The sequence below is a fragment of the Fistularia commersonii genome, chromosome 3 (genome assembly GCF_037954325.1).
Source record: "Fistularia commersonii isolate RoL2024-O1a breed Wild chromosome 3, RoL_Fcom_v1.0, whole genome shotgun sequence".
Classification (NCBI taxonomy): domain Eukaryota; kingdom Metazoa; phylum Chordata; class Actinopteri; order Syngnathiformes; family Fistulariidae; genus Fistularia; species Fistularia commersonii.
The window spans coordinates 15887158-15902055 of NC_141286.1; the positions used below are offsets into that span (position 1 = coordinate 15887158).

The following is a 14898-nucleotide window of genomic DNA, read 5'->3' on the forward strand; positions in this document are numbered from 1 at the left end:
TGACCACAATGAAAACCACAGTGCTCCTCCTGGATATGAGGTTTAACAAGCCAGTGGACCCTCTTCTCCAGCCCTGCTGAGTAGACCTTTCTAGGGAGGCTGATCCCCCTGTAGTTAGAGCACACCCTGGTGGTTTGACCCGATCCCACCTTTTTAAAAAGGGGAATCCCCACCCTGGTCTGCCAGTCCAGCGGCACTGACCCCGACATCCACGCCATGCGACAGAGGCGTGTCAGCCAGGACAGCCCTACAGCATCCAGAGCCTGGAGGAACCCAGTGTGGACCTCATCCAGCCCCGTGGCACAGCTATTGAATAGTTTCTTGACTGCTTCAGCAACTTCAGCCCCAGAAATAGGTGTGTCTTCTCCAGAGTTCCCCTGCTCTGCTTCCTCATTGGAGGGCATTTCAACAGGGTTCAGGAGGTCTCAGAAGTACGCCTTGTTAAGTTTGACAGCATTCCTCAACACTGGGTTCCACCAGCAAGTTTGAGGGCTGCTGCCCTGACAGGCCCCGACCACCTTATGGCCGCAGCTCTGGTCTGTCCACACCAATTGATGCATGGAACATGGCCCTTTTGTACTCATTGTCCCCCGTCTCCCTGGGGACATGTTTGTAGCTCTCCTGCAGGTGGGAGTTGAAACTCCTTCTGACAGAGGACTCTGCCAGACATTCCCAGCAGACCCTCACGTTACATTTGGCTCTGCTAGGTCTGACCCGCATCCTTCCCAACATCGAAGCAGGCTCACCACCAGGTGGTGATCAGTTGACAGCCCCACCCCTCTCTTCACCTGATTGTCCAGGACATGCGGCTGCAAGTCCAATGACACAACCACCAGCTTGATCAAAGAACTGGGGCCTCAGGTGCATTGTTCCCAAATACACATAGGGACACCTTTATGCCTGATCATGGTGTTCATTATAGACAATCCCTTACAAGCTCAGAAGTCTGATAACAAAACACCACTCGGGTACAGATCAAGGGGGTTGTTCCTCCAAAGCACGTCATTCCAAGTTGCACTCTCTATGAGCGCTCTCTAGCAGCCCCTCTGGGGACCCAAAGAAGGGTGGGTAAACTGAACTGTTGTTGGGTACATAGCCACAAACAGTCGGAACCAGTCCCCCCCCCCCCCCCCCCCCCCCACCCGAAGGGAGGCGACCCTTTTGTTCACCGGGCTGAGCCCCAACGTACAGGCACTGAGAAGGGGGGAAATCAATATGGCCACCCTCTGCCCAATGCCTCTCACCATGGGCAACACCAGAGTAAAAAAGTATCCAGCCCCTCTTGAGAGGCCTGGTTCCAGACCCCACGCTGTGCGTCTAGATGCGTCCGACTATATCTAGGCGGAATCTCTCAGCCTTGCACACCAGCTCAGGCTCCCTCCCCGCCAGAGAGATTACATTCCATGTCCCAAGAGCCAGCTTCTGCAGCTGAGGATCGGACCGCCAATGTCCCCTGCTCCGGCCACTGCCCAGCTCACATTGCACCCAACCCCCCTTCCTGAGGGTGGTGAGACCAGGGGAAGAGGGACCCATGTCAATCCTTTGGGCTGTGCCCAGCTGAGCCCCATGGGTGAAGCCCCAGCCACCAGGTGCTCACCACTGAGTCCCGCCCCTGGGCCTGACTTCAGGACACAGGCCCCGGCTACCCACGTCCAGGCAGGGGAAAACTGTTAGGGACATTGTGGTTTACAATATTTTCAAAATACCAATGAAAAAAATGATACAATAACAAAAAAAAGTATAATTTCAGCATACAAAAGAAGTATTATTTCAGTGTAGAATTAGCAAAGATCATAGTATGAGCCATAAGTAATTAAATTAAGTGATGAATGTTGTGGGACCTCCACAACATTAATGCATTCATATAGGCATATACTTGAAATAAATAAACAAGAAAAATCATAGACGGATGGTACCTTGATTTGCTCATCTTTGGAAAGAAGAGCTGCATCCTTCTCCCGGATCATCTCTTTTAGCTGAGAGACTAGCTGCTCTGTTTGGGCCAGTCGTTCTAGCAGCTCTGCCATTGCAACCTCATCACCAGCTGCAGCTCCTGTGGGAGAGCCTGGGCCCTGCAGAGAGAAAGGAAGAGGATGGTGATCATCTTGTAAAAGATCGATAGATATGTGAAATGACAGCAAGTTTGTCCTAAAGATCTGAATACATTTAGTGATACTCTGTCATTGTGTGTCATATCATTGTAGATGTTGCAAATGAATTATTTTGTATTTAGGTGTATAGTTTATTGTGAAAATAGCCACCAAATTGTTGTTTTCATTGATAGCATATAAAGCTATCCTCAATTATTATAATTTCTTTCAATTCAACAGATGAAAAAAGAATATGCAGAGGAAAATGTTACCATCAGAGCTTAAATGTTGATTTGATGAATAAATAATTATTTGATAACTAGCAATTAGACAATGACTATATATATATATATATATATATATATATATATATATATGAACATAAAAAAAACATAAAACTGAATATCTCTACGGACATGTAATTATTACAGGGATTTTTTTTTCTCCTTTGATAATCAAAAAGCTTCATCCATTTCTTCATCCAGCAGAGGGTTGCTTCGGGAAAAACCAAACATGCAAATCAAACCTAATACCCAGATCATACTGGATCGGTTGAGGCCCAGGTTATAAACCCCAGCCATTGGTACCTATGACCTAAAGGGAACCAATGGAAACTGGGCTACTGTAGGTCAAGGTAGGAGACAAGGAAGGCATTATAGGAAGGAGAGAGGGAGGAGGAAAGGCAAGAGTCTTGGACTGAGAGTAGGGACTTTGAATATCAGGACTATGACAGGAAAAGGTAGCGAGGTGGTTGACATGATCCAGAGAAGGTGGATATACTGTGTGTCCAGGAGACTGGGTGGAAAGGTAGAAAGGTTAGAAGCTTAGGAGTTGGCTTTAATTTGTGCTATCATGGTACTGACAAGAAGAGAAATTGAGTGGGAGTTATCTTGAAGGAGGAGTTTGTTAGGAATGTTCTGAGGGTGAAAAGAATGTCAGATAGGCTAATGAGCCTGAAACAAGAAATTGAAGGTGTGATGCTCAATGTTGTTAGTGGCTATCCCGCGCAATTGGGATGTGAGTTTGAGGAGAAGGCGAAGTTCTAGAATGAGCTAGATGAAGTGATGCAGAATATCCCCAGAGATGACAGAATGATTACTGGTGCAGACCTCAATGGGCATGTTGGTGCAGGCAATAGAGGGGATGAAGAAGTGATGGGCAGGTCTGGTATACAGGATAGGAACACAGAGGGACAGATGGTGGTAGATTTTACAAAAAGGAAGGAAACGGCTGTAGTGAACACTTTTTTCCAGAAAAGATATGAGGGTAGCTTGTGAGCGGAGGTAGGAGTGCGCTGGTAGACTACATGTTCTGTAGGCAAGGTAACCTGAAAGACATCAGCGACTGCAAAGTAGTGGTAGATGAGAGCATAGCCAAACAGCATAGGATGGTGGCTTGTAGGATGACTCTGGTGACAAGGAAGATCAAGAGGACAAAGGCAGAGCAGAGGACAAAGTGGTGGAAGCTAAAAGGGAGGAGTGTTGTATTTTCAGGAAGGAGTTGGGAAAGGCTCTGGGTGGTCAGGGAGAGCTTCCAGCTGATAGGACAAAGACAGCTAGTGTTATCAGGGAGATCGGTAGGAGAGTACTTGGTGTGTCATCTGGAAGGAAAGTAGAGAAGGAGACTTGGTGGTGGAATGAGGAAGTGCAGGGGTATATACAGAGAAAGCAGTTAGCAAAGAAGAAGCGGGACACTGAGGGGACTGAAGAGAACAGACAGGAGTACAGGGGGATCAAACATAAGGTAAAGACAGAGGTAACAAAAGCAAAACAAAGGGTGTACAATGACTTGTATGCTCGGTTGGATAGTAAAGAGGGAGGGAATGATCCATACAGGTTGCCAAAACAGAGAGATAAAAATGGAAAGGATGTAAAAAAGGTCAGGGTGATAAATGATAGAGAGGGGAATGTATTGGCAAATGCTAGAAGAGTGATGGGAAGATGGAAAGAGTACCTCTGAAGAGCTGATGGATATGGAAAATTTGAGTGAGGCAAGAGTAGAAGAGGTGACTATTGTAGACCACAAAGCAGCAAAGACTGGTAAAAGTGAAGTGAGGATGGCATTGAAGAGGATGAAGAGTGGAAAGGCTGTTGGTCCTCATGATATACCCGTGGAGGTGTGGAAGTGTCTCGGAGAGGCATCGGTAGAATTTCTGACTAGTTTATTCGACAGGATCTTAGAGAGTGAGAACATGCCTGAATAATGGAGGTGAAGTGTGATGGTGACCCTTTTTAAGAATAAGGGGGATGTACAGAATTGCGGCAACTATCCAGCGATAAAGTTGATGAGCCATGCAATGAAGTTATGGGAAAGAGTAGTAGAAACTAGACTGAGAGCAGAAGTCAGCATTTGTGAACAGCAGTTTGGCTACATGCCAAGAAAGAGTACCATAGATGCAGTTTTTGCTTTGAGAACGCTAATATAAAAGTATAGAGAAGGCCAGAGGGAGCTGCATTGTGTTTTGTAGACCTAGAAAAAGCATATGACAGGTACAATACCAGAGGAAATCTGGAGTGGCAGAGAAGTATGTCAGACTGGTGCAGTACATGTATGCTAGCTATGAGACACTGGTGCAGTGGGCTGTAGGGGTGACCGAGAAGTTCAAGGTGGAGATGGGACTCCATCAGGGATCAGCTCTGAGCCCCATCTTGTTTGCAGTGGTGATGGACAGGCTGATAGATGAGGTTAGACAGGAATCTCCATGGACAATGATGTTTGCAGATGACGTTGTGATCTGTGGTGAGATCAGGGAACAGGTTGAGGAAAATCTAGAGAGGAAGAGGTCTGCGCTGGAAAAGAGAGGAATGGAGGTTAGTCGCAGAAAGACAGAGTATATGAATGAGAGGAACTCAGGCTGAACTCTGGTGGAACAATGAGGCAAGGAGTGGAGATCAAGAAATTGGAGGATTTCAGGTACTTGGGTTCAACAGTCCAGAGCAACGGTGAGTGTGGAAAAGAGGTGAAGAGACGAGTTCAGGCACCTTGTAATGGGTGGAGAAAAGTGTCAGGGACACTATGCAATAGAAGACGATCAGCCAGAACCAAAGGAAAGGTGTACAAGACAGTGGTGACACCAGTGATGCTATATGTCCTAGAAACAGTTACAATGAAGAAAAGACAGGTGGCAGAGCTGGAGGTCGCAGAGATAAGGATGCTATGGTTCTTTTTGGGGGGGACCAGGATGGACAAGATCAGGAATGAGTCTATCAGAGGTACAACACATGTGCGAGGTTTTGGAGAGAAGGTCAGAGAAGTCAGGCTGAGATGGCTACTTTTATGTACAGAGGAGGGATAGTGAATATATCAGTAGATGGATGCTGGAATTGGAGCTGCCAGGCAGGAGGTCTCGAGGGAGACCAAGGAGAAGATTTATGGACGTCGTGAGAGAAGATATGACGGTAGCTGGTGTGAGAGAGGAGGATACAGAGAATAGGGTTAGATGGAGAAGGTTGATTCGCTGTGGTGACCCCTGAAGGGAAAAGGCCAAACGAGAAGAAGAAGAAATGATCCGTCCATTATTACCAAAATAAACAGTAACTGGATGATAGTGCAACACTGGTCCACAGGACCAACCATTTGCAGGGAAAATGGTCCAATAAAGGTTTGTAGATGTGAGAAAAACAATGCATTTTATGTACACCCTCTGATTAGAAAACAGTTATTTGGACAATTTAGCAGCAATTGTGTATCCATGGAAAACTCATACTACAATAAGCATTTGGGCTTCCTAATTGAGGGTAAGATGGTGGAAGATTTAACAGTGATTCCCTCTCACACGAAGTCTGAGCTCTGATTATTTCTTCAAAGCCCTGTGCTCAGCAGTCTATCTCAACATAAATCAGCCGAGCAAGTTTTCTCTGGGTGTCCTGTGAGACAGTTTAACAGCTTGAATTAAGGAAGCACATAACAACCCAAAACCATCCATGAAGGCAACGTCTGAGAATACCAATGTGAGATACCAGTTTATTTTGAGAAATCAGTGTGGAAAAACTCTGAGTTATTGTTCTTTTCCAGTTAACATTTCATGACTGCGGAAGGAGGAGCACTTATCAAAGAAAATTTAGTCAGCAGCCTTTTCAATTTTAAAATATTCATGAGGTCAAGTTCAAGAGACATGCCAAACTGGATCTTGTTCCAAGCATTTCTTTTTAAGTTCGACCCCCCAGAAAATGGGAAATCGAGAAAAATCAATCTCTGATTATTGTCATAAAAAGATGAAGCTTGACATATTGCTTTATTTTATGCGGAGCTATGATACATGTATGAGTGTATTATCTACATATATATATCTATATATATATAGATATATATATATACTGCTCCAAAAAATAAAGGGAACACTTGAACAACACAATGTAACTCCAAGTCAATCACACTTCTGTGAAATCATAGTGTCCACTCAGGAAGCAACACAGATTCATTTTGACTTGTTTTAAGGACATTACATCAAAGTTGGATCAGCCTGGAGTGTGTTTTTACACACTAATTTTGAGTGTGATTCCTAATCCAGACCTCCATGGGTTAATACATTTGATTTCCATTGATCATTTTTGTGTGATTTTGTTGTCAGCACATTCAACTGTGTAAAGAGCAAAGTATTTCATAAGAATATTTCATTCATTTAGATCTAGGATGTGTTTTTTTAAGTGTTCCCTTTATTTTTTTTGAGCAGTGTATATATATATATATATATATATATATATATTTATATATATATATATATATATATATACACACCTCTATGTTTTGCAAGGAGGCAACAACCCGGTCAGCAGACACTTATCAGCCTGTGACAAATCATCTCAAGTAAAAGCCTACATATACTTACCCCAGACCCATGATCCCCCTCCTCACCAGAAAACCACTTCAACATGGTTTCACTTTAAGTCTAAAAACACACAGACAGATGCAAGAAATATGTCACCTATTCAAAGTCAATACATTGTTAATATTACTTTCTTTTTAAAGATTAATTTTTTTGACATTGAATATTGAAGTCCCAATTCTGTTATGATATTACCATAATCTTTATTCTGTTAAAATGATAAAGAATTTAAATCATGACTGTTCATGATTTAGTGTCAATTTGAATCAAATATTTTGGCTGCCTTTTATAGAAATGTTCATTTCATGTTTGTAATCTGCAAAACACACATAAGACAAACTGAGACAGATACCTGAACTTGAATTACGTCCTTGTGTTTTCCATTAGATGGATCCACCACTAAACTCAATGTCCAAGTTGAGAATACACTGGTGCAGATACTGGCAACATTAAGAGCTCTACCAAAATTCAAAATAAAGTCAAAATATTGAAATTATGATGGAAGGTATACAAAATAAATATTTGTGACACTGTGGCATTCATCACATCACAATATGTCGATTTTGCTGGGAGGATCAACTGTTAGTTGTTCCCTTACTGTTAGTAAGGAAAAGTTACTTACAGCAGAAAAATACTTCAAAATGTACATAGCAGTTCAATGATTATCAGCCAGAAACATTTAATCCTGATGAAATCGAACCAAAAGGAACTGCTGAAAATAACCTCCTTAATGCACATACAAATCATCAATTATAAATTTCTAGGCGATCCAAAGAGAGCTGCTGGTGTTTCCTCCTTAAAATATTGATGATCACTCTTGAATAGCTGATAAACTGAGTACATCCTTCATGTGATTTCATCAGAGAAATTGAGTGATGGCAAGCAAAGTCAGTCAGATCAAAATTGAAATGAAAGCCAAACAGAGTTAAATAATTATCAGGCATTTTTACTCTTGGTTCATTGGCTTATTCCTCAAGCAAAAGAGGTTGAAGGGCACTGAAATCAACACGATACTGGCCTGGTTCTTGGTCAGCATTATTGAGTGACAGCTGTCTTATACTGAACCAGCAACCTCGTTGAGACTGGTCTAACATTGAGAGCATTGTCTGGGACCAAATCCAACCCACGTGACTCAGGGGAAAAAAAAAATCAGGTCAGACTGGTTGTCTCTGCATTCCACAGTCACCTCCAGTTTATGTTGTGGGGGCTCTTTAAATTTCACTTTGCCACAACACAGCTCACTTCCACGTGACAGGTGGACTATGTACGGTCATCAGTACATAATAAGTTTAAACTATGTACATATTCCTGTCATATTTCGTTCACAAGCTCTGTTGTTTTTCTTACCTTCTAACAATATTGTGATGGTGGCTTGTGCAGATGATCACGAATTTCGACATTTACTTTTATTTTAAACTATCCGTCTGGGGAAAGTGAACAGCAAAATCAATGTACACACCCATGGGCTATGGCTTTAAGTATTCTAAGTCTTGGTTACAGGACTAAATGAAACATATGGAAAGACGTTACCAGATGACTCGCTTTATGAGGCTGCAGTTCATCATCAAGCCTACTAAATGTTTCCAGGAAGCTACAACCCAGCAACTCGAAAGCCCAATTTTAAATCACAATGCAAATCAGTCACGTCCGAGATATATGTCCAAAGGTATCCAAGGTGTTAGCTAGGTTGACGTACATAGCATAGCAAAAGCTACGGATTACTGACCTTATTGCTACCCTGAATGTTCCCCATCCACTAAGACCTCCTGTTTCCAACAAGAGGAGGGCACGGGTTGAAGAGGTGTGTGTCAGCAAGTTGTTAGGTACACAAAATACCACGCGTTAATCCCGCAAGCTAACTTTATCTTGGGAGCTACATGCTAGTTACGTTAGCGCTACACTCGACTGTCCTGTTAATGAACTAATGTTGCCACCCTAGCCGCAAATAGTAGATTATTTATTTTGAAAGAGTACTTGGTTCATGACTTCATGAAGAATCCTCCAAAGAACCACGCCAGGTCGCTAAATCCAAAGAAATTACGTGTTATCCCACTTAACGATGTTACTGCGAATGGGATAAGGTATGCATTGGGAACATTTGTCAACAGTCAACTGGAGGAGACTGGCGCATGCGCAGGACGGCAACATTGACAGGTCCAAGAGGAAACCTGTTTCCGTATTTGTTCAGTTAATATCTGTTAAAATATAAAATAGTGTGCGCCAAAGTTGGGTAGAGCATTAGAATCGTGCATTAACGGAGGCTTCTTCTCGCTGTTTGGAATATCTAGGAGTAGAATTGCATATTGGTCAAAACTTACCAAGACCACCAAGATAAGACCCTGCTTGATAAATCCGTTTTCAAGATTCAAAGTGTTTACTGTCATGTGTACAGTCTGAAAACGTGTTTCCTTGTACAATGAAATTCTTATTTGTCGTCCGCAGTGGACCCAGATGAGTATTTATAAATGAAAATGAGTATATTGTTGGAACTCGATGTAGTAGTGCAGGGAAATGCAAGCAGTGCAGAGAATGTAAACAAACACAGAAATGTAAACAGTATTGGCAAGATGTGTAAGTTGATGTTGAGTGCAGCTTAAAGTGTGCAACTCACGAAGTACAGGCGCAGGTTGTGTGCAGGTAGTTTAAATAGACAGTTAAGCGACATGAAGTGCAGCACTGGCTGTACTGAATGTAAAGTGCAGAATTGTAGATTTGTCCCGAGGTAGTACATGGTTGTTGACTCCTGTCAGTTGTTCAGGAGTATGATGGCAGTTGAGTAGAACAAGATCTTAGGTCATGTCATCCTACATTTCACACTCCTGTACCTCTGGCTGGAGGGTGCAAGTGTGAACAGTCTGTGTTGGAGGTGGACCTGGGCCTTGGCAATGGAGGCAGAGAAGGTGATGAAGCCCAGGTGATCTGCTCTGCAGTTTTTACCACTCGTTGCAGGTGTTTGCAGTCCAGAGCAATGGCGCTGCCGTACCACTCCATAATGCAGTCGGTTATGATGCTCTCAACAAATGCGGCTGTAGAAGATAAAATAAACTTTATTGATCCCCATAGGGGAATTCCTTTGTCACGCCAGCGTAACTGTTATTATGTCCAAAAATAAATAAATAAATAAATAAATAAATATAAATATAAAGAGAAAGGTAGAAGACAGAAGATAGAAAGACAAAAAAAAAATCCATGAAAAAATAAACAGAAGACAATAACAGCAACATCAGAGATGACAATGGGCAGCATCAAGGAACAGTGAGGATGAAAAATACACAACTAGAACTAAACAATATAAACAATGACAAAAATAAATAGCAATGAATTATATAAACATAAAAAGGCAGGATGGGTGCGTGCTGGGACAAACAAGGATAAGAAAGTAGAGTTAGGTCACAACGTGAATGGGTGAGGTAGTGAATGGGGTGGGATATTGAGATTGTGAGTGAGGTAGTGAATGGGGAAGTTGCTACTAGGATCTTAGGCAATATGCCAAACCTCCTCAGAAAGTACAGCCGCTGTTGTGCCCTGTTAACCATCTGCATGATGCTGAGTGAGCAGGTGAGGTCCTCACTGATGTGGTATCCGAGGTGTTTGAAACTACAAACCCTGTCAACTTCAAGACTTCAAATCAATAGTGGCTGATGAGGTGTCCTCTCCTTCCTCATGTCCACTATCATCTCCATCTTGTTGGTTTTTGGGTGAGGTTGTTGTCCCCACACCATGACACCAGACTGGCTACCTGCATCCTTTAAGCCATTTGATTCCCACCAGTGATTTGTCCTTTCACTGCAGTGTTGTCTGCAAAGTTGAGGATGACGTTTTCCTCGTGGGAGGTGACACAATCATGGGTTAACAGGGTGCAGAGGCTGCGGCTGAGGACACATCCCTGAGGAGTGCCTGAGTTTGTGATGATGCTGGCTGAAGTGCAGACTGAGGCCTGTCAGTCAGGAAGTCGAGGAGCCGATCACAGATGCAAGAGTACAGGCCAAGGGTGGATATTTTGTTGGTGAGTTTAGGGGAGGATGACCGTGTTGAAAGCGGAGCTGTAATCCACAAAGAGCATCCTGATGTAGGAGTCTTTGTTTTGGTGGGAGAGGAAGTAATGGAGGGTGACAGCTCTGGCATCTGAGGTGGACCTGTATGTAAATCGCAGGGGGTCCAGGTCATCCGGAATGCTGCTCTGAATGTTGGCCAGTACCACTCTCTCAAAACACTTCATAATGATTGGAGTGAGCGCTTCTGGCCTATATGAATTCAAGCAGTTGGGTGGGCTGTTCTTGGGAAGGGGGGACAATGGCTTTGTTCTTGAAGGATGGTGCTCTGCATAAGGGAGAGGTTGAAAATTGTCACCCTCTTAAAATAATCACCTAAGTCAATTTTTCAGATTTTTCAGGAAACACAAAAAACTGAACCATTTGACACACTCTTGACATAGGCAATTTCTACTAAAGGGGTAGAATGGCTCAATCTGTTTAACTGAGGATGTCTGCAATTTTGCCAGAGGTGGTCAGCATCAGGAGGAGATGATTTAGGGAAAAAAAAAAAAAAAAATTGTAAAAAAAATGACTTGGGCGATTATTTTAAGAGGGTGACGATATGGAGGTAAGAATATCAGCCAGCATCCCAGGGACGTTGTCAGAATGATTTTAATCCAATTCAGGCATGGATATTGTATTACTATAATCTCATATAAAGTTTTGACAATTTTCAGATCAATGTTAAATGTTTAAAATTATACCCACAGTTTTTTGACTCTTATAATAAGTCATGGAACATTTTCTTATATAAGTATGATTTTGTGCTTCATTTTCTGTTTGATAATTCTTTGTTTATTAAAGGAAAAAACTGATGGTTTGGGAACATTTACAAAATTTTTTTTTTTTTTTTAAATATCCAATTAATAAATGTCTTTGTTCTTGCATGAATGTGTAGGTTTGTGTGTTTGCATGTCAGACCAGTATTGCTGAGTAGGATAAGTGGTAGACAATGGATGGACAGATGGATTTTTGTCATGAGAAGCCTTTCACTTGACAGTAAAAAAAAAAAAATCAAAATTTAAACTGCAATAAACTGTTGCAAGTCTTACTGCTTTACTGCAGATCACAAATTGCCTTCACTGTTTCTGAAATGTCCCACCTGATTTTATTGACTTTTTTTTTTTGTTTCAAACCAATTTGTTTACAATGTTGAAAAAAACAATGACACACAACGACCACTTGGGGACAGCACAGTCATCTGAATACGCGACATTAATCGTTTAATTTCGTCACTTTTTACCCCGACGGAGGATCAGGGCCCTGCCCGGCCAATTGCCGCAAACATTGGGTAAGAGATAGGGTTTAACTTTGAAATGTTAACTGGTCAATTATAGGGATTAATATTATAGGGATTAATTATAGAACAGATAACTAACTGAATTTATCAGTTGCTTGGTGTCAGGCGTTATAAACACAGTGCACTGACAAACAGTGATACCAGATTAAGCTTCCTATGAACAGTATAGCATGAAACATCAGATATCAGGTAGCAGTTCCTCACACTGGTTGGAAGGAAGGCACGGAGAGATAAATTAAAAGACAACAGGCAGAATTTCAATAAGATTGAATTTTTAAAAAGATTTTTGGACTGTTTGTATGCATGGGCCTGCTGTTGTTTGAAATCTCAAGCTGATTTTGATTTTTACTTTGAAGTGTTTACTGTTGCTTTTTCTGTCCCTTTCTTGTGTCCTCTTTATTTTGTGCAGTCCTATTCCCTTTATGTTTCTTTGTGTTGTGGCTTCTTGCTAAACTTTGATAGATTCTAGTGTTTTTAATAATTCTGATCTTTCCACCTATGAAGCCCGTTTTGTCATTGATCACCAGAATATTGTCAATCACTCATTACCTGTCAATATCCCTTGTAGCACATTTAATTGAATTTCTATTTTTACTGTTGCACTTTGTCAGGTCCTCTGTGTTGTGCTCGCTGTTTTGTTGATCTTTTCTGTCAGGAAATGATCTAGAAATAGTAGTTCTCCGGGTTTGTTTTATTCATAGTTTTGAGCATTTTTGAGGCAGCTCTCACATGTTTTCTGTATCTTTCATAAATAGAATCATAATCCTTCAGTTCCAACCTGCTGTGCCTGCTGCATCATGGGTGTTGTACTGTGTTTCAAAATAAATCTGTATAAAATACTCTAATTGTAATCACTACAAGAGCACAGTCATTGTAAGGATGCAACATCACTGTGTTTTATGTCTATCAACTTCAAGATAAGCCAAGATAAACACATGCACCTTAATACTCTATTTTTCTGTTTGTCAGCTTAGATATCAAACAGAATGTCTGTGCAAGATTCCTCTTTTGGGAACCATTTTTTTCATCCAAGGAGAAATTATATATTGGAATCATGAGCATTGGTCTGAAAACATAACAATTTTTTTCTCTAAAAAGGGCTGTGTGACAGCTTATTGTTCAAAACTTCAACATTCTGAGTGACTGTTCTGAACCTAAGTCTTTTTTTTTTAATCAAATTTGAGAGTCCTTTTTAAAATTTGCACCTAGAAATAGCATAAAGTTTGCTTTGAATAAAGTTAGAGTACGTCTCACCAGAATCAAGTGTATAAATGAAGAACCAATGGTGGTTGATCGCAGTCTGAAACAGGATATTACTGCATTTTTCTCTTTTTTGTCAGGATTGCTCTCTTTCTTGTTTTCACAGAAAGGTTTAGATGTACAACAAAGGTCAGAAATATAGGCTTGAGTGTGAAGAGTTCCCTTCAGCATCATTTAAGCTTACCTAAACTGTACTTCTCTAAGAAGATAACACAAAGAGATTACAGCACTCAGGAGTTAGAATAAAATAGAATATAATACAATGTGCTTTCAATCGTCCCACAGTGGAGAGATTTCAATACCATTACAAGTACAAATTACAAGTAAACGATAACTGTAATACTTCATACACCATTTGTGGACAGGTTTATGAAATATTATAGTTATTTATACATGTAGCACAGACAGAACATTTGCCTAAGGTATAAGATATAAGATGAGAAAAGCCTTTCCCGGACAAGCCGAAATGGGATGTTTGGGGGCACCATCAGCAGATGAAGCAGAAACAATCTTAGCAAATACAGTAATATACCCTGTTCAAAACAGAAAAAGCCAGACGGGTTAACTTGCTGTACATGACCTTTGACCTCCATTACCTGATGGTCATTTTTAGTAAAGCCTCTTGATTATAAAGAGAACAGCACTGATCCTTTTTTTTTCGCTGCCACTCCACACATCTTTCTTAGCCCTCCATCTTTATTTGGAGAGGGAAGCCTTTCCATCTCAATAGATAGATAGATGAATAGAAGCTGACAATTTCAAAGTGCTTTACCCAAGATAGTATTAATCCTTTCAAAACCACACCCACGCCGACAGCTCAATTAAACCACACACCTTCCGATTGACGGTACCCATGCTCAACCAACTGAGCCACACCTGCCCCAATGGAAAAGGGCTTTAAGCTCTGGGAATCCCCTCAAAAATCTACTCTTTATTCTCGTGCCTTAAGGTGGAAGCTTGGAACCCGTGTCTGAAGTAGCCCTCTTATGAAGGAATGTGACTGAAAGGAAATAAACCCAAAGCAGCCGGAGAGCAAGGTAAAGTCGTGGATCTAGATTTGAATATGACCCCCAGTGACAAGGCGGGTGTTCGTGTGATTCCATGATTTGGGATACTGATTAATTTCCCATTGAGAGAATAATGATGACATGAATGTCTTTCTTCATTTTAAGCACATGACAATGTTTACTCATATGACACATTAGACCACATTTCTCATCTTTTTTTTAAGGTTAATATAAGGGAACATTTCAAACTGGCCGCAGCTTAAACTGACCAAAGGAACTGTCATGACAAAAGTTACGTTCTTGGCTGCTATGTCCAATAAAGAAAGATCCCTATCAAAATAGGAGGTGACAAGATTATATAGGAATTACATAGACAAATGTA

The 14898-nt window shown here is 41.4% G+C and overlaps 1 protein-coding gene across 2 annotated transcripts in view; it reads right to left on the reverse strand.

The window, feature by feature from the left end:
* Positions 1-7374, reverse strand: part of LOC147235661 (uncharacterized) — a 42336-nt gene extending 34962 nt beyond the window's left edge. For both annotated transcript variants that reach the window (XM_086143803.1, XM_086143804.1), the window contains exons 1-3: positions 7268-7374; positions 6919-6978; positions 1917-2072 (exon numbers count right to left, since the gene is read on the reverse strand). In XM_086143803.1, coding sequence (XP_085999929.1) covers positions 1917-2072; positions 6919-6963 — 201 coding nt within the window. In that variant the 5' untranslated portion in view covers positions 6964-6978; positions 7268-7374. The remainder of the gene's footprint in view (positions 1-1916; positions 2073-6918; positions 6979-7267) is intronic.
* Between the last annotated feature and the right edge of the window lie 7524 nt (positions 7375-14898).